General features: G+C 36.2%; 5 protein-coding genes and 1 non-coding gene across 6 annotated transcripts in view; 2 read left to right on the forward strand and 4 right to left on the reverse strand.

Moving 5' to 3' along the window:
- The window catches only part of Flo2 (flotillin-2), a 152,371-nt gene extending 146,704 nt beyond the window's left edge, over positions 1-5,667 (reverse strand). The window contains exon 1 of the mRNA XM_069044192.1: positions 5,408-5,667. Coding sequence (XP_068900293.1) covers positions 5,408-5,456 — 49 coding nt within the window. The 5' untranslated portion in view covers positions 5,457-5,667. The remainder of the gene's footprint in view (positions 1-5,407) is intronic.
- Positions 921-1,004, reverse strand: TRNAL-UAA (transfer RNA leucine (anticodon UAA)). The gene has a single exon. It is a non-coding gene; the product is annotated as a tRNA-Leu (tRNA).
- Positions 5,668-5,751: 84 nt separating the features above from the next.
- Positions 5,752-10,075, forward strand: Pp4-19C (protein phosphatase 19C). Its single transcript, XM_069044198.1, has 6 exons — positions 5,752-5,908; positions 6,079-6,251; positions 6,304-6,456; positions 6,509-6,809; positions 9,358-9,547; positions 9,635-10,075. Exons 2-6 carry the CDS (start codon positions 6,102-6,104, stop codon positions 9,762-9,764), a joined length of 924 nt encoding a protein of 307 aa, XP_068900299.1. The 5' UTR covers positions 5,752-5,908; positions 6,079-6,101; the 3' UTR covers positions 9,765-10,075.
- A 945-nt stretch (positions 10,076-11,020) lies between these two features.
- On the forward strand, positions 11,021-17,369 carry su(f) (cleavage stimulation factor subunit su(f)). The gene is made up of 13 exons (XM_069044175.1): positions 11,021-11,174; positions 11,243-11,329; positions 11,471-11,662; positions 11,713-11,745; positions 12,067-12,164; positions 12,214-12,442; positions 12,491-12,649; positions 12,704-12,895; positions 12,952-13,143; positions 13,193-13,509; positions 13,564-13,758; positions 13,816-13,976; positions 16,962-17,369. Exons 2-13 carry the CDS (start codon positions 11,306-11,308, stop codon positions 17,300-17,302), a joined length of 2,133 nt encoding a protein of 710 aa, XP_068900276.1. The 5' UTR covers positions 11,021-11,174; positions 11,243-11,305; the 3' UTR covers positions 17,303-17,369.
- LOC138128008 (nuclear speckle splicing regulatory protein 1) lies at positions 17,300-18,647 on the reverse strand. The gene is made up of 3 exons (XM_069044197.1): positions 18,459-18,647; positions 18,050-18,402; positions 17,300-18,000 (listed from the first exon to the last, which is right to left on the reverse strand). Exons 1-3 carry the CDS (start codon positions 18,467-18,469, stop codon positions 17,378-17,380), a joined length of 987 nt encoding a protein of 328 aa, XP_068900298.1. The 5' UTR covers positions 18,470-18,647; the 3' UTR covers positions 17,300-17,377.
- Positions 18,648-18,799: 152 nt separating this feature from the next.
- LOC138128010 (NAD-dependent protein deacylase Sirt4-like) lies at positions 18,800-20,163 on the reverse strand. The gene is made up of 4 exons (XM_069044199.1): positions 20,026-20,163; positions 19,724-19,961; positions 19,256-19,674; positions 18,800-19,205 (listed from the first exon to the last, which is right to left on the reverse strand). The coding sequence occupies exons 2-4, from the start codon at positions 19,908-19,910 to the stop codon at positions 18,894-18,896; spliced, it is 918 nt and encodes a 305-aa protein (XP_068900300.1). The 5' UTR covers positions 19,911-19,961; positions 20,026-20,163; the 3' UTR covers positions 18,800-18,893.
- Between the last annotated feature and the right edge of the window lie 16 nt (positions 20,164-20,179).

Consider the following 20,179-nt stretch of genomic DNA (forward strand, 5'->3'; position numbering starts at 1 on the left):
TGTTCTTATAAATCAACAAGTCAGCTGTCGAAATAAAAACCCAAAACACTTTCTTCTCTCTGCACCACGTAATAGATTCATTGCAAGTTTTGTCAAAAAGCCCTTTACTTCTTTGGGGACTTGTACAGTCACATTGACACTGTCTCGCACCTCCCGCAGAATACCTTCTGCATTATCCATTATTAAAATTACTGGTAACTTTTTATAACGTTGACAATTGTTATGTCAATGGTATTTTGATTATTGCATATTATGTTTTTGTCATGGAACAAAAAATTATCGAGCGATCAAATTAATTTGTAATCGGGTCATCCATGAATCTGAAATCGTATGTCGATACTTGAACTCCACACTCACCGCATGAAACAGAGGTTAGGTCTTGACAGTTGACATTTCATGTAAACCATATGTAAACTAGCGCAACAGTGGTTAAAGTTACAACGAATTTAATTGTAGGTATACCCACGATTAGGATCTGAAGAAAAATTGAAATTAACAACAAAATTAGATTTGGAGGGTACCGTTTTTTCGGATCTATGTGTTTAAAAATTACATTATCAAATTTTTTTAAAACCAAGTCAATTTTTAAAAGTCTTTAAAATGACGTAACTTTAGATCCCACAATCGCACTATCCCATTATCAATCGCAAAAGACATACGGATTCAAATCCATGAATGACTCGATTACAAATTAATTTGATCGCTGGATAGATTATCTTCATTCTAATAAAGAGCGATTGACGAAAAAATATTGTAATCAATTCGTGTGTTAATTGGCGATTAATAATCTCGACAATTATTTACGCGCTCACGCGTTAAAATGTCTCGATTATTAATCACTTTTGTTGATTAAACTACTATTAATCTACGATCAATAACATATTCGAGTGCGTCATTACAAAAAAGAAAAAAAAAGCCACTGTCAGGTGTGGGGTTCGAACCCACGCTCCCTTTCGGGAACCAGAGCTTAAATCTGGCGCCTTAGACCGCTCGGCCAACCTGACTTCCAAAATTAATACGTTTAACTGATATTTCAATACACTTTCAGTTGATAAACCAGATAACATTGTTGTAATTAATATTTAATAATTTTCTATTATCATTATTATAATTACTTTAAAAAAAACACGACATCGAGGTCTGATTTATTTATCATAACAGATTTTTCTATGAAGTAATTACCTTTGAAAATACTATTTTATAATTTATATCGAGCGATCAAATTAATTTGTAATCGAGTCATCCATGGATTTGAATCCGTATGTCTTTTGCGATTGATATGTCGAGATCTAACCTGTTTCAAGCTGTGTTTATTGGAGCGTGGAGTTCAAGAAACGACATACGATTTCGGATTCATGGATAACTCGATTACAAATTAATTTCATCGCTCTTTATTATTATTAATTTCAGCTATACGCCCACTTTTTATTAGTATTTTTATTATTAATTTATTTAATTAATGAGGAACCTATCATGGAAAAATTATTTCATTAATTATTCAGTAAATCAAACAAAAATCAACAACTTTTGACAGCTCTCTCTTAAATTATTTAATCCATTAATGCCAGCTTTTAAATATTAATTTGTCATTACTGGAATCAACACGTTATTAAAAATATTGATAAACAGTAGATAATTGAATAGAATCACCAAATACTGGAAGTGTCAAACATATTCATTCTACGACTAATAGTGATAATTGAACTAACTTTTAAATAAATGCCGACTTTTCTAGTAAACGTAGAAACTTTCATCCTTCTACATCGTGGCGTATCGCTGTCTCTGCTGAAACTAGTGAACAAAAATTAAAAAAAAAAACAGTCGGAATGAGTAGGAAAAAAGAACTGTATAAGTAAACCAAATGGCACCAACTTATAACATCATCCAAGGCCGAACAGAAATAACAAATTAACTTACAAGAGCAGCATCCACTCAATTTAAAATTTGAAGATTTGGTGTTCCATGTGGTCATTTTATCGTGTAAAAAGTAAAGCATTTTCATTTTAATCCTGGAGATGAATTAGCTAACTTTCAGTTAGATTTTGAATAGAGATAATCGTCCTAAAAGGGTTCATTTAAAAAATATAGGAGTATGTTCGAATTAATGAAGAATACCAAGGGCAAATTAGTGTATTATCATTATGGTTTTAAGCGATACGATGGTTTTAAAATGCTTATGACTCACCGATGGCAGCAACATGCTTCCAATATACATAAATACTCCTCGATGGATATACAAAAACATTTCAGAACAAATTTAGCCTGAACTGGAATGGAGTAATCACATAGCAATTTAACTTGTTGAAAAATTAAAAATTAATACTTTCAACAAACCTATTGGTATCGTACAAGGTGAAATTGAAATGCATCATAATACAGGGTGTAACAAAAATAAATGCATTTATTTTAACTGGTAATAGTACTCATCAATTATGTACAACTTTTCGAAATTTTTTTTTTCCAACACAAATTCTGAAGGGTTTTAAAAATTCCGTCCCAAACGACACGTTTCTGGAAGTTCTAATAAATTGAAACATGAATACCCGCAAAAACCCTTTAAAACGGAGTTACAAAAACTTACCATGAATAAAGTAGCCCAAAAACACTTTAACGGAGCCGCAAAAACATATAAGAATAGATACTATGAATGAAAACCAAGAACTTTTTGCACCTTATTTACGTTGCACTCGATAACTTTTAAATCTTACTATTCTTCCTAACGTGATATCAGTGGCGTACTCAACTTTTATGGTTAAACTTTACATGACATTTCTGCCCTCATGCGGATGTATAGCACGTGATTTTCACAAATGGTCTGAACATCCTAAGGTTTCAATATTCTGATGTATTTCCATTTTACCCTGTATATTATTAATCTAATATGAAATGTTCAAAGGTCCAAGTTTTGTTGTTTTTGTTGCAATTTGTTGCAATTGCTTTAAAATATCGATGTTCTTACTTACTCCTTTCCTGAGCACATTCAGACAAGAAATTTGCAGTGTCACAGACATGTCGTGGTAGAACAAAAGGTGTCACGCTTTTTTTAACAAAATTTAAAAAACATTGGGCGTGCATGAATGCTATCGTTCATCGCGTGCATTTTGTCTACAAAATAAATCAAACTGAAGAATGAGATATTGTGTGTCGGCTCTAATCTCCTGATCTAGACCCAATTGAAAACACGTGGGATAATATCGATCTACACCTAGGTGAACATTTTGAAATAATCACGAATACGTACCTGTAGATAGATTACTTATTTAAATTTAAAAAGAAGATACTTTACATGGATCACCGAAAATTTTTACGTTAATGCACAGTGTGTCTCATTTTTATCCGAAAAGAATATTCGTGTTTTTACTTCTCAGGGCAATAAGAAAGCCTACAAAGGTCTTTGAGACTTCAATATATATTTTTCAAAATTATTTGGTTAGGTTATCTCGTGGCTATAGATGAATTTTATTTTTGTGTCGTTATTTTTAATGTTGTAATACCTAATCTTTTATTCTGTATTGTGTCCTACCGTGAGATCATTTAAATTTATAATCAAAGTAGGCTATGACTTTTAAATTAGATTGACAACACTGTTGACACATTAATTTGAATTATCAAAGTGACGCTTCAAAATTCAATACAAAATATAAAACGGCGACTTAACAGTTGTATCGAGGCCGGGTGTTCGATTCTGTATTATGTTTGCATCAAATGTTAGTCGTGCTTTATCCCAGCTCCATGTATTACGAGAAAACACTTCTCTTTGACAGAGAATCCCCAGAATAGTAACATTCTAGTAACGATTCGGTAACTATTTACAATCGAAGTGTACCAGTTATGTAATAGTATATTATTGAACGAGCGTAAAACGATGGTTATTACTCACAAGGTGAAGTTTGCTCCATCATCCATCATCCTAGTAGGGTAATAACCATTACATACAACTAAATATGATATTTTTTCTTCAACTATTACACTATTCCGCTGTTACAATTAATTTTAATAAAACACGTACACTGACTCACGTATTATGGCATTTCAAAATAAATAATAAACAATTCCTCTAGGCATTTTATACATTATCATTCCACCTTTTTTTGCCGTTAGTGATGATTTCCCTCGAATTCAGATTTGTAAATCTATTTTTACAATAATGAATTCAGGTTATTTTTACACAGGAATTACCACTAGATCAAACCAAAAGTTACCAAACCGGTTTGATTAACCTATAATTATTACACGGGCAAATTTGACCCATCTTGTGCATCCAAAGGTTAAATTAACAAAAACGATCATAATTCATACATCATAACAACACCTACAGACAAAAATTTACAATTTTAAAGTTAATAAAAATGTTAATAAAATTGTCGCGTTCTATATTTCTGCGTTCCACTCTCCTAGCGTCCTATTATCCTCGAATCCTATTGTCCCTACATTCCAGCGACCACGTCCTTGGGTCTCGACTCATTGCGTAAACCACAAAAAATTAAATAAAAAGCAGTTACCACTATGTAGTTAACTGTCGCGATTACCACACTACAAAGTACATTTTAAACGATCAAAATGAAATTACCGTTCATAATCAGAGTTTACGGTTGGTAGTACACTGCTTCCGCCATCCAGAAATGTATATTTAAATCCACTCAGAACCGTTCTGTAACTTTGGTGCGTTAATCATAAAACATTCTTCAAGAGCATGTTAATTTATTATTTTATTAATGTTCACATTTAAAATAGTCAAGAGCGCGCCAAATTTGAACAAGCGATCAGATGTTTTGAGTATTGATCGACACAGAGCACCTCAAAATAAAGTTAGGTTAAATCGGTTTTCAAAAACGGAAAAATTTGTCAGAAACTGGGCCTCACCGACATCAAACGTTTTTCCAACAGGAGCATTTTCTTTTTCTGATCTCCTTGACCGCGCAACCTTTCGCGTTGAACATTTAAAAATAAATTAAATGTTTTTGGTGGAAACCAGCAAACCACTATAAACGCAGATATGGTTTTAGTGTTGACACTTGACAATTCTAATCTTAATCTTTGGATAAACAATTGCACTGCGTGTTTTGCATTTACGTTCAAGAATTTAACTAGTACTAGCTCGTTGTGTAATAGTTAAACAAACAGCATTAACTACTTAATTCAACGGAATTCTGGTGTTAATATTTTAAGCAAATAATTATTGTTTTTGGTTGGCGGTGCCGCCAAAAACGAGCCGAAAAAATTGCGGTCTAGAGGCATTAACTAACCACAGCATACGTGACCCATTTTGTGGGGCATGCAGGACGGCCCAGAATGACCCAGAGAGTGCGGCATTATCTAAAATTTCTGTCACCCCAAAACCCATTGATTAAGGGTCGAATAACAAACCCTCGACGGTCAAATCGGGAGGACGTCGTTTTTAACCTACCTGACACGATGAGGGCTTCGTTCGGGCCAACAGTGTGGATGTTTCCCATCTCTCAGCAGAAATCACCCCAAAACCAACGCACTAACACAAACCAACAGAGTTCTTTTAAAATTCCCGAGAAAACATAAATATTCGCAGTATTTTTTTTAGGCAAACGCTCCCACGACCATGCTACGACCTACTGTCCGACGCAGGCGCGCGAGAACTCGCCTTTAATCAACTTCTGGTTTAATTTTGCCGGCTGTTCAACAATAATTATTCCGGCGTTTAGTCCCAATTGTCTCAAAATAAAGCCGACGGTAGTGAACTGATCGAATAGAACTATTAATTGTCGAGTGCGCATCGGCGGCGTCGCGTCGCTGCATCATGGTCATGGTGCGACTCGCGATCGAGTCGCGGTGAGTCAACCTTAAGGGAAACGTATGTCGGAGGTTTTGGAGTGCTGAAGTTTGTGGCTCTTGTTGGGTTTTAAAGGGATTTCATCGGAGAAAGGCTCAAAAGGTTGGTTTTCCCCTCAGAATCTGAAAATCGCGCTAGATACTCTTAAAAATTGGAAGCCCCAGCCAGCGGAGCAACGAACATTGATTATCTGGCGAACATAACCTAGTTTTGTTTATTTTGGATATTTGACAGTTCAGCTTTGAGGCCCCTATTTTTATGTTTTCTTTTAGGTAAACGCTACTTGTCGGGCACAATGGGAGACACCAGCGATTTGGATCGACAAATCGAGCAACTGAAGCGATGCGAGACCATCAAAGAATGCGAGGTTAAGGCTTTGTGTGCGAAAGCAAGGGAAATTCTCGTTGAAGAAAGCAACGTTCAGAGAGTCGACTCGCCTGTTACGGTGAGACAAATCTCTTCAATCAACACCACTTTAGTCAAATCTGCTGTTCTAGGTTTGCGGAGACATCCATGGACAGTTCTACGACCTTAAGGAACTGTTCAAGGTAGGGGGTGATGTACCTGAAACGAACTACCTATTCATGGGTGACTTTGTTGACCGCGGCTTCTACAGTGTCGAGACGTTTTTGTTGTTACTAGCGTTAAAAGTAGGTACAAGCGTTGGGTAACGAGTTTGTTGGTTTATTGTGTCATTTTTAGGTTAGGTACCCAGATCGTATCACCTTGATTAGGGGAAACCACGAGTCACGTCAAATCACCCAAGTGTATGGATTTTATGACGAGTGTTTACGTAAATATGGTTCAATCACTGTGTGGCGATATTGTACGGAAATATTTGACTATCTTTCACTATCAGCCATTATTGATGGCAAGATTTTCTGTGTTCATGGAGGCTTGTCCCCCTCAATTCAAACCTTAGATCAAATTAGAGTTATCGACCGTAAACAAGAGGTGCCACATGACGGCCCCATGTGTGATTTGTTATGGAGTGATCCTGAAGGTAATTTTTTTTTTTTTATTGTCAAGTAGAATCTAACATGTTTTGCTTGACTTGACCTTAAATGTACTTAAAATGTGGCCAATGAATTATTTGATGAGTAAACAACAAATTTTCTAAATTATGCATGTGACTCATCTTAATCTGCGTTACTGACATAAATAGTAATGAAAGCAAAAACACACCAAGGAATAATTGCTCTTCCCCAAAAAAAATCAGACTTGTCCATCAATTAATGACAATGCATTCTACGATGTTTAAATTTCAATTATCAGTTATTCCAAACATTTATTAAATTACGAGAAAGCAATCTGTGCAACGTAATATGTTGGAAGCAAAAATTGCTTGTCATTGTAGAAATAATAACAGATGTGTAATTATGTGGTTAAGAACATCGAGTATGTAAATTGAGAAATTGAAACGAATCTTATTGCTGGAAAAAACAACAACAACAGCATTAGCAATAATATTATTTAAGATTATCTCGTGTTATATAACTGCATTAACATTTCTACTGAACCTTTAACAAAATATTTATTTCAACCACAGTGTTTATCGTTTTATCGGTTGGAAAAACCAAGTTTACCGGATTGGAGCAATGAAAGCAAATGAATAAAGGATTGGAAACATAGATAGGACAGAAAAATTACTAATTTCATTTAATTTAAAGTGAAATATCTCAAAAACGTTCCTTTGTAACCTATAACGTTTTTTGCAGTGACGTACCAAAAAAAAATTCTTTTTCGTAGTTCGTCACAAAACATCTAGGTGTCCCCTATGGCCTGACTCACACTAAAATTCAAAATTTGTAACGTTAGAGATACAAGAAATAAATACATCTGAACTTTTCGCTCGAGCACCCTGTATAATGTAAAAATAGCGAACCACCAATGGATAATACAAGAAAGAAAGAAACAAACGGAAAGTTCAAGTGAAAATAATGATAATAATACTCACAATACGAAAGAAAATAAAGAAGAATAAAAAATATGAATCTCAACAATTTTATTATTGTTAGTTATCTCCTTAAACCATTTTTAAACATTTGGAAATTACCATTAAAAAATCGAGTTGACAAGGATTATTAGCAAGAGCTACTAAGTTGGCTAATGGTCAATTTAATCCATAATTAAGCTGTGTGTATTGAAGGAAATTGGAGCTAAGAATTGTGATAATCGAATTAATGATTTTAAACAGGAAGCAAAATGAAAAAGTTTTCTGCCTAATAAAATAATAGAGGGAGCAGTGTAATGACTCTGCAGTTCTATAACAAAGAATTTTGATAAATTTGGATAAAAGAGAGACACCATACAATGGAGGAATACTCAAGATGCAACTGAAGTAGAGAACAATAAGGTAATAAGTGATGTTGCGCTGATGAAATTAGATGTTCTAGATGTGAATCCCAACATTCTTCTAGATTTTGTGATGGTGGCATCTCTATTTTTCTTAGAGTTAAGTTGGAAATTGACTTGAAGACCAAGGTCCTAATTAGATCAACCAATTCCAAAGATTCCAGATGCAAACAATAACTAAAGTAGTTGTTGATTACATGATTTACGGCGTCTTGAATATTTAATAAATGTGCATTTGTTTATGTTTAGTGTGATACCATTAGAAGAACACCACTCTATTAATCTGTCTAAGATAGATTTTCGAGGTATCTGCCAAGATACGAAATTTTGGGTTACAAAGAATGTTGATGTAAATCGAAAACAAAGGAGCCAGGTGCGAGTCTTGTGTGAACCTAAAGAAGGGTGTTAGCTCTCACTACTTTTATTCGAAGCTTAAGAGAAGACCATAAGCGAAGAGAAAAAAAAAGACGACAGTGTGATCCATAAATTGTCTAAAATGAGTAAATATCAACAAATTAACTCATAATTGTAGTATTTAAAGTATTCGAACACGCCTGAAGAAAGTTATGTCTCTCTTGACGCACACAATGGTATTTGGCTGGCTCTTTAAAAACATGCAATTGAGCTCCAAGGCCCAGATTGATATATGAATTACTCTGAGGTCAACTGGATTGACACAACGAACAAAGATAATTGCGAATATTAAGCAAATCTGAGTTAACAGAAAAACAGTGCAAGCGATCCAAAATCCTTCCTGAAGAGTAGGGGAAGATACTTTGTTCATATTACCAATGAATAGTTTTTTTTTTTTTTTTGTGAGGACTTTATTTCTATTTTCAGCTTATTTAGAATACGTCAATAAAACAGCGTTCAAAATTTTTCTGTAGACTTTACGTTGTGAAGACATCTCAATTGAAAACCAAAATAAAAGGGAAATATCTATGATACTTACGTAGTTTATGGAGATTATGGACTGACGATAAAAAAAAACTTATTACGATACCACTCACACAAACTATTTCTAATAATAATTTAATGAACGAAAACATAATTTCAGGTGTTAATTCAACCCACTAAAGTAGTTTTTCAACGATGTAACAATTAAAATCTTAAGTAAATTTGTACCAAGTACTACTTAGTATAATGACAGAATTTTCTTGCCAGAGCATCGGTAGTAAGTCGCCAATTTATTGCAGATACTCAGGGATGGGGTGTGTCGCCACGAGGAGCTGGATACTTGTTTGGTTCTGATGTTGTAGCCCAATTTAACGCCGCCAATGATATTGACATGATATGCCGAGCTCACCAACTCGTGATGGAGGGTTATAAATGGCATTTCAATGAAACCGTTTTGACAGTATGGTCGGCTCCCAATTACTGTTATAGGTTGGTAATCACACACAGCAGACACTACCGCTTCAAAAGATAGAGAGTGTCAACAGTACATTTTTCTTATTGTGCGATTTGCTTCAGATGTGGCAACGTAGCGGCGATTTTAGAACTGAACGAACACCTACAGAGAGACTTTACAATTTTTGAAGCAGCCCCTCAAGAAACCCGAGGTGTACCTTCTAAAAAGCCCCAAGCGGATTATTTTCTCTAATTTAGAATTTAGTTGTTTAATTGTAATATACATGCATTCTTGATATCGTTTTAATCATTTATAAAGTCATCAATACGATGAAAAATGTTTTTTCTTGTTTCTTGTACTATATTTGATGCTTCAGTAAAATTCATTTGTAAAATTTCCTACATTTTTATAAACTGATACCGTTATTGTATAAATTATGATACTGTATTTGATTTACTTTTAATTTTATCGCACCAAGTTTGGGAACCTGTACTTATAGTGAATTAATTTATAACGTTGTATTGTACCATTTTACAGACTGCCAAATTAAAAATTTTTGTAAATCTTGTTTTTCTTAGGACAAGTTTTTCCCGAAATAATGACCAAAATCTGCGAGTGCGCATCATATATTTTTACATTTGCAGCCACGTTTAACGCAGTTTGTTCTTTTTTTTTGCAAACCAGACATCTTTCAAGGACAAGTTTCTCCTTACAGCATTTTTTATTAACGATTAATTTTTTGATATAAATCTTAAGTGATTTAACGTTTTAAAAAGGCATATAAAAATTACGTTTTCAAGACTTGGGTTATTGCATTAATGAGATTTTACTCTTCACCGTCTAAAATATCTGCAGTTTCCGTTGGCAAATAACCGAGGTATTAGGCTCGAAAGCCTTAGGTGGACACACCTGATAGGTATTTAGATCTACTATCCACCCATTTTCTAGTGTAAATTTTTCAAAATATGTCGCATTTGAGAAAAAATTTAAGTGTAAGAATTGATGATTGTTCAAAGAAATTCATGTTCAAGCGGGCAGTGCTTTTCTCTCGCTTTTTCAAACGTAAGTCGCTTTTTCAAACGTAAGTCGCTTTTTGATTGACAAATCCTTCATATGCCTAACCTCATTCTTCCTTCATTTGTTGTGATAAATGACAAATTGAACTTTTCGGTTCATTTTTCATTATTTCCCTAACTCGTTCCAACGTTTTCTGAAATACGTATTGAAGGTCGTTCACTTCCACTCATTCCTGTTCCACGAAATATTTGACAACTGATGAAGTTACGCCATACGTTAACAAAAACTAAATTTTTTGAACACGCGTTACCTTACTTTTTATCTAACGATCGGATATTAGTGGACTCTACATTTTATTGTACTTTATGTTATCCGCATTTGTAAATTTAAAATTTGGTCATTGAATAAATCATTTATCTTCTTATTTATTTTATTTTAGCTAAAATGCCATAATTCCGTGGCTATTAAGGTCCTACTCGTTCAATTCTGCTCCGGTTGTTTGACAACCACTGTTAAGAAGTTTGTGATTGTGATTTGTTAGTGATTGCTGATTGTAATTTGTTTGTGGCTGTGGTATGTCAAAATGTGGTCAAAATGTTGGCTTTAAGTTGACAAATTTGCATTATTTTTATGCGTTCTCTAAAGGTAAAAGCACGTCTTGATTAATTTTCTAATTTCTTTATTTAATTATAGTGTTTTTGTGCCGCAAATAGTTTTCTTTCAAGATTGAAAAGAGTTGAAGCTACAACAGAAGCCACCCAAAAATTTCATAAACAATGACTGAAGAACGACTCCACATTGTAAGTTTCAAAGAAAATATAGCGTCATCAAGTTTATTGTAATTAACACAAAATCAATAGCGAAATCGAGTTGAATTTTTCATAATGAATTTTTTTTTGTTAAACATAACCTCACTTTATTATCTGCATTTTTTTTCCAAGGACTGGGGCAACGATAAACTACACAGAACCCAAAAACAAGTCGAAAAGAACCCCTACGACCTTGAATCATGGTCCATTTTGTTACGAGAGGCCCAAACCAAGCATATTTCAGAAGTACGATCTCTGTATGAACATTTAATTGACATATTTCCCAGTGCTTCCCGCTATTGGCGCATTTACATCGAACACGAGGTAAATTTCTTTTGTACGTGTTTATGTAATCTATTGTTGGCGTTTTATAGATGAAGTCGAGGAACTTCGAGAAAGTGGAAAAGGTAGGATTTAATATTTTAAATGTTTGTAATGATTTGAGATGTGCTGAAAAAATAAAAATGACACGTTTGTTTAGAGTTGTTTTTAGTGATTTTTTACATTTCGACCCTCGACTGGTGTTACTGAGGAACATTTGTTAACGAATTGGGGAATATTTCGTCTTTTTCTACCTCGCACATCCTTGCAGACTCCCAGCACAACAAATAAATTCTTGATAAATCAACAGATTTGTTTTCTTGTTGCGCCTGGTATTCTCCTTTCGTTAACCAATGTTTATGTCCATAATTATGACGAAGTAATATCCGCTTGCCTTGTTCCAACAGTTGTTTCAAAGGTGTTTGATGAAGATTTTAAATATTGAGTTGTGGAAACTTTATCTTGGATACGTTAAGGAAACAAAGGCTTCTCTCCCCACTTATAAGTATGTAGAAACTCTGTCCTCGCACAATTTTCAGTCATTGCAACTTTAGGGAAAAAATGGCGCAAGCTTACGACTTCGCCCTGGACAAAATCGGAATGGACATCCATTCGTACTCCATTTGGAACGAGTACGTCAATTTCTTGAAAGGTGTGGAAGCTGTCGGCTCGTACGCCGAAAACCAGAAGATCTCAGCCGTGCGGAAGGTGTACCAGAGGGGAATCAACAACCCCATGACGGGCATGGAGACCTTCTGGAAAGACTACATCGCATTCGAACAAGTAATTTGAAAATCGCACAAAGAACCAAACTCATCGGTGCAATTCCAGGCAATCAATCCAATCATCGCAGAGAAAATGAGCATCGAACGCAGCCGAGATTACATGAATGCGCGTAGAGTCGCTAAGGAGCTGGAGGTGCAAATCAGGGGGATCAACAGGAACGCTCCCAGTGTTCCCCCCAATGGCAGTCCCGAAGAGCGGAAACAAGTCAGCTTGTTAATTATTTCCAAGACTCACTGACCCACTCACTAATTATTTTAGGTGGAGCTCTGGCAAAAATACATCGCTTGGGAGAAAAGCAATCCGCTCCGGACCGAAGACACCGCACTTTTGACCAAACGAGTGGTTTTTGCTCTGGAGCAGTGTTTGCTCTGCTTGGGCCATCATCCAGACATCTGGTACCAAGCTGCACAATTTCTAGAGTACAGTTGCAAGATTCTAGCCGAGAAAGGAGTATGCAATAAAATATTCAATCAATTTTTGTGTAAATTAATTATGCGCTGATTTAGGACGTGAACGCGTCGAAACTGTTCAGCGAAGAGGCGGCCAACATGTTCGAAAGAGCGACGAGCTCGTTGTTGAATAAGAATATGCTGCTGTACTTCGCGTACGCGGATTACGAAGAGGGAAGACTGAAGTACGAGAAAGTCCACCAGATATACCAGAAGTATCTGGAAATACAAGACATCGACCCCACACTGGTACATTAGTGAATCGCGATTTTCCGTTTTGCATTAACGTCGTTTTCAGGCGTACATTCAGTACATGAAGTTTGCTCGACGCGCGGAAGGTATCAAGTCCGCCAGAGCCGTGTTTAAACGCGCGAGAGAAGACAACAGATCGAAGTACCACATTTTTGTTTGCGCCGCGTTGATGGAGTACTACTGCAGTAAAGATAAAAATATCGCTTTTAGGATTTTTGAGTTGGGCTTGAAAAAATTCGGAGACATTCCTGAGTACATCACGTGTTACATCGACTACTTGTCGCACTTGAACGAAGATAACAACACTCGAGTCCTGTTCGAGAGGGTGTTGTCGTCGGGGAGCTTGGAGCCGGAGAAATCTGTGTAAACGAGATCTGGGAATTGTTTAGATTGTTTTGGGAATGTTTCGTTTTGCAGGGATATTTGGAACAGGTTTTTGGAGTTCGAGTGCAACATCGGCGACTTGCAGAGCATCGTCAAGGTGGAGAAGAGGCGGTCGGAAGTGTTGTCCAAAATAAAAGAGTTTGAAGGGAAGGAGACGGCTCAGTTGGTCGATAGGTACAAGTTTTTGGACTTGTACCCTTGCACTGCAACAGAATTGAAAAGTATTGGGTGGGAAAATTATTTTCTCCGTTCGTTTGATTCGTATTCGACCGATTTGTTTTTTAGATATACCGAAGTGATCAATATAACTGGAGCGGGAAAGAATCACATTCTTCAGTCTATCATTAATAGTGATGCAGACGCACCGCTCCCCACTCCAGATTATTCCCAAATGATTCCGTTCAAACCAAAATCTAATCCTTTACCAGGAGAACATCCTGTGCCAGGTACTTTTAAAATCACATATTATGCAGTACGAGTACTTACCAAGAAGTTCTCACCACACGGGAAAATGTTTTATTGATTGGTTTGGTGAAAATTTTACTACGGCAATCGTCTCTTGTCTAAAAATAAAATCTGTCATGTGACTTTCGGTTCTTCCGTATGGTGCGAATTTTTTGGTAAACACCGTGTACAACTATACTTCATTCACTTGAGGTATGTACTTAGTAAGGAAATCACGTGATTATTCTCCTTACTCGATATTTGACAAGACTAAATAGAGATGAAACCATAAAAGACAGAGAACGTAGCAAATAAGGCTTTGGCATAGGTATTTAAACGGTAATAGAACTCATCAAAACAAATTACATTTCTATTTACCATTTTTGCGAAAAGTCAAATTAATTTTCACCGTGTTCCGTGTTATCGAGTCGTTTATGAATGGGATGGTAAAAGAACAATGGCTTCGTACGAAAAAGATTAACGCACAAAAAGGTCTTGCAAAAACTTACTGACGCAATTTAGTCACTCCTTCACTTGCATGCGGCCATGTTTACAATTCATTGGAACGTTAATTTCCCATAATTATCGTTATCTTTATCAAATGCTGAGGCAGCCAGGCGTTTGTACATGAAGAGATTTTCCGGTCGCGAAGTTCACTGTCCAGCATTTAAGGGATTATGGCACTTTTGGTCCTTATCAACCGAGATCGAGGCCGTTCAAGATCTCGCCGTGTCTTGGACTTGCAGCCTGAAATTCTGCAATTGTTGAGGAAGAACCGAGTTGCCGACGACTTGCATTACTAATGGGAGTTTCCAGTTTCACAATTTGGAGAACGCTGCACGAACAGGGATCATCTTCAACGTGTCCAACACTTGAAACCGGAAGATCAACCACATCGAGTTGCATTTTGTCAATGGCTTCTTCAAAAAATCGACGAACACGATTTTTTAAGCATCATCTTAACCACAGACCAAATCCGAGAACGCGGTTTCTAACTAAGATTTGCAATTAACGTTTGGGCGGGAATAATTGGGATTGGGAATCGTTTGAGAGCGCCACATGTCTTACCTCAACATTTAAATGGAGAATATTATTTTTTTTTACAAAATGTGATAAATGACCTTTTGGATGACGTGCCGTTAGTAGTTCCGAGGGGTATGTGATACATGATAGAGCGCCCGCTCACAATGCACGGGATGTTAAAAATTGATTAGGCGTTAATTTAGAAAATCGGTTAGAAATACAACCGACAACACTGTTTGGTGAAAAATACGTCAGGTTGTATTTGGGAGGTTATCATTCTCTGTGTCTGTCAATTTCTGTTTTTACAACTCAAGATTTTAGAATAAAGGAGAAGAACCGTGCCAATCTTTTTATCTCTACGAAACATTTTAGTAGAGCATTTTTCATTTTAGCGACAAGTAACTTATATTGCCAACTTTGGTTATAACAATCCCCAATTTAGAAATATTTTTATTTTGCCAACATAATTCAACAGGTGGTAGGTGGTGGAAATTTAGAATTGAAACAGACCATACAAGAAAATGCGGTACTTTTGGGACACTGATATAATACCACAATCCATATACAGGCTGTTATTTTACAATATCCTCTTCTTTTTTCTTTCGTAAATCTCTTCATTTACAAGAGATAACATTTTTAAGTTGACCAACAGGAAAAGAGAAAAAATGTATTCTAAAAATATGAAATCAAGTTATATTACGTTGAAAAATAGACATTTGTCAGATTTGAAGGATTGAATCAAGGACGGTACTAAAAGGTTGAACAAAAATGGATGTACCTATTTATTTAAAAAATAGAAAATAACGACTGGGAATTTTATTAAAAAATAAAAAAATAGTGTACTTACCTATAACAAGTGCTCAAAATTTCCTCCATTTTGAGTTATACGGCGTTGTTATAAATGTTTCTAACATCGCTATCACAGGTGGCCGTGCGCTGTGGTGAAGGCGCGTCGCTACGCCAACTAGATGTTAGAAACATTAATAATGACCCTGTACATGCCCGTACGGGACGCAGGAAGGATTCTTTTACGTTTTCAAAAATTAGTCGAGTGTTTCTTGTTTCGTTTGAAGCCACTTGAATCATATTCCATAAGTCCATTTACGAGGAAAAAAAGGTCAAATTTTAACGCGTTTCTCGCGCCAGTGAGGCGGACCGAACGCTTGACACTCCGGGCTCGAATCTTTTTGCCGGAGTTTTTTTTCATTACTGAAAGAAAGAAAACGCATTATTATAACCTTCATGGTTTTTTTTTTTGTTCTTTAATTAAATTAGGTTAACAAAAATACCACTACTTCTTCCGAAGTGTCACAGTGTACAGTACGGACGTAAATAGCTCCGTCCTCACTTTCTAATTTTTAAATCAAGCAAAATGGCGACGTCGGACAAAAACTTAATTAAATGGTGTCTAGTCTACTGCTTTTTAACACCATACTGAACCATGAATCTGCGAAGATGGTTCGTCACAAAATGTAAATAAACAATTTTTTTTTTTTATTTAGTCTAATCGTAAAATTCTCCGACATCTTTTTTTTTATTTTATTTTGAAACAAAATGCCTAGCCATGTTACTTCCCCACAATTTGGTATTGCTTATTTAAAAACTTTACTGATGAAGGGAAGAAGTAACTTTTTTTGTTCCCTTTAACTTGAGGTGTTTCAATGCGCTGTAGGTACCTATTTCATTGGGTCAGGTGATACTTTACTAAAGTATAGTAGATAGCGCGTTTAAAAGCCGAGCGGCACAACCTTACTATGCAATTCAGCATGGCTTTCTTTGATGAAAACCGGCTCCCGTCAGTTTGCAGGCAAGGCAAGGTGTGCACGTGATCACTACATTACTCGAGTGAATTGAGTATAAACGTACATAAATCTCATTTGTCATTCCGTCAGTTCAACCATTACTTGTACAACAGCTGTATATTTTTTCAACGATCTGAAATTTTTCTGTGCGATATTTTGCAGGAGGTTCATTTCCGCATCCGCCCGTCGCCGCACAGCTGTGCACCCTGCTCCCGCCCCCTGCATGTTTTAGAGGTCCATTCGTCAACGTCGACTTGCTGATGGACATCTTTACGCGAATCCATCTACCAGACACTGTTCCGCAGCCCTCTGAAAACGGCGGCGACGTCAGACTCTTCGACTTGGCAAAGTCGGTGCATTGGATTGTGGAGGAGGGCGGCGGTGTCGGAATTAAAAGGAAGAAGCGCTTGGGAATATCGATGGACGGATCTGACGACGAAGACATGCCCCTACCTCCCACTAACGACATATACAGGCAGAGACAACAGAAACGAGTTAAATAATACTATAAAAGTATACATTTCCTTTTAGTTACTGTAATTATTACAATAATAAATTATGTTTTGCGTATGTTCGTGTTACAGTTCTCGTTGGGCTTTTCGCTCGAAGTATCGTTGTAGCGCCGCGTCGAACACTTCCCCGACTGTTCGCTTCTTCCAGATGTCAATCTTGGGTTTCTTGCATTCGGGTTTTTCTTTTTCTTCCTTTGGAACAACGTTTTTTGTTTCTTCCGGGATTTTCTCTTGTTTTATTTCGGATTCGGGGATTATGGGAGCTTTATCGTTTGTTTCTTTCACACCTTCGTCGTTTTCGTCTTCACTGTCGGACGAATCTATACTGAAATCCGAATCGGCGTCTAGATTAGACGGCAAATGCTCCTTTTTTACTTCCGTTTCTTCCTCGTTGTCACTCCTATCTGAATCTCTGCGTTTCCTGTACTTTCGCACGTTTGTTTTATTTGTATCTTCAGTATCTTGCGCTTCTTTAACGGACTCACTCTCTTTATTTGTCTTATCATCATAGTTGACTTTCTGGTCGTACAAGTGTCGATAAAATCCATCCAAATTACCCTGTTTTCGTACATCGCCTATTGATTCCAAGTACTCTTCTCTTTTTTCTTCTTCCTCCATTTCTCTCATTTCTTCCAATTTCTTCTTGTAACTGCTGGTAACAAACGCTTCCTTGTCCTTGAATTCATTTCCTGCAACAACCACATGAGCATTATTTCATTTAAAACAATTTTTTATCACCTTCTGTCTCTCTTTCTTTTTGAACTTGTCTCTCAATCCTCCTCTCATTTTCTCTTTTTCGTCTGTCAGCTGCAGCTAATAACCTGCTTATATATTTGGGCTTCTTGTCAAGATCTTTCCTGCTTAACTTCGACTCCTTTCTTTTCTTGTCCATTTCGTCATAAATTTCATCATATTGATACACTGTGGGATCTTCTTCAATTGCTTTGTGTTGAGTAATCTTATCCTGTTTTTTCAGAGTCTTTTTCAAGCCTGTAGGTACAGACACTTCATCCGAATCTGAGTCATCAAAAACTGACGGACGTTGGATCCCAACCTTCTCCTTGTTTTTGTTGGGGACAATTAAACCATATCTAGAACCAACTTTGTCTTAACAACTCGAGTTTTGAATCTTTCTTTCAATACTTACTGCTTGGCCATCGTAACTGTCCAGTTATAATGTTACAAAATTAAAAATAATCAATAGATTTTTGTTTCAATTAAAAAACTATTTCAACACAATAAAGTCAAATATTTGCATTTATTTAACAGAAAAAATATTTCTATAAATAAGTCAACATAACCTCTATAACCTCACTTCAAAACTGATTTTGACAGCTGTCAACACAGTCTAGGGCCTAGGGCGTCTAGGGGTTCTGCCAGGGGGCTGTAGCAGTAGAAGAATATTAAAGTACGCTTAAAATGATTAAAAACTCGTTAAAGAATTTCATAATAATCCAAATATTCCGGTTTGAGATTAAAAAACATTAATTTGGAACTTTCATCCTTTTATATATTTCAATCTGTACTGAAATACTTCTTAATAGTCTTAATTAATTGACTAATTAATTCACACAAGCACTGCTTATATAATCTTGGACAAAATATCGCCACACCTAGTTGAAATCTTTAAAGTCGCCAGTTTATCAGCTCTTGTGGGTCCAATATTAACAATTCCTATAGTTTTCTTCTCTTCAGATGCTTGCAGGATTATTCGATACCCAGAGAAAACTGTCAAACTTGAACCTAGCACTAAAACTGAATCACTGTCATTTACATATTGTCGAACACTGTCAACACGACCCTTAGGAACATTGTCACCAAAAAATGTTATGTCAGGCTTAAGGATGCCCCCACAATGCTCACAAAACGGAGGCTGGAAGTTCTCTATTTTATCCTAAAAATGAGAGCAATTTAAATTGTGTGACTCTATATTTCGAGGGTTACTTGAGAGATTTCTATGTCCCCATCGGGTCGAATAACTTGTGAATATTCTTGTATGGTGGGATTCAACTCAGATAATTTTTTCTGGATGTAGTGTCGGTCATAGTTCACTCCACACTCAAGGCAAATAACCCTGAACGCTGTCCCGTGAAGTTCTATAACGTTCTTTGTCCCAGCTTTCGAGTGTAAACCGTCTACATTTTGAGTGACCACACAAGTGACTTTTCCAGTGTTTTCTAAGAATTGCACTATGAAATGGGTTATGTTAGGTTTGCTTTGGGAAAATTTTGGCCAGCCTATGTAGTTTCGGGCCCAATATCTCTGTCGCACTTTCGCCGATTTGAGAAAGTCTTGGTACTGAATGGGGCGGTGGTTGCTCCGAGCGTACAAACCCACATCTTCCGACCTATAGTCAGGAATCCCTACAAATTCATTTCAAACGTCAGGTAACTATAAAAAATACTTTATTACCTGATTCTGTCGAAATGCCTGCTCCAGTAAGAATTAAAATTTTTTGATGATCATCAATAAAACGCTCCAACGATTTTATGTCGTCGGTTACAACAGGGGCATGTTTTGGAACAAATTCGCTACGTTGAGGTTGAGACACAAAACTCCTTGTTGCTAAAAAAAGGATTTTTTCACCTGATTTTAACATTATTTCATTACGGCTGTATTTATCATTCTAAGTGTTGCAGATCCACAAAACCTTAAATCTGTAATTTATTAGAGGGTCTATTAATAGAAATCAATGTAAGAAATTATGCATTTACGTAATCAAGAGTCAGCAGCTCGATCAAAGTCAAAAACTGTGCCATAAATTTGGTGTATTTTTGGCGTCAGGTTGGTACCTGGATTGGTACCTCTCGTGATTGACATCTGTAAGCGGTGTCATAACCCGAGAATGTTCCAGTGCCTTATAATTTG

Source organism: Tenebrio molitor, chromosome 4 (genome assembly GCF_963966145.1).
Source record: "Tenebrio molitor chromosome 4, icTenMoli1.1, whole genome shotgun sequence".
Classification (NCBI taxonomy): Eukaryota; Metazoa; Arthropoda; class Insecta; order Coleoptera; family Tenebrionidae; genus Tenebrio; species Tenebrio molitor.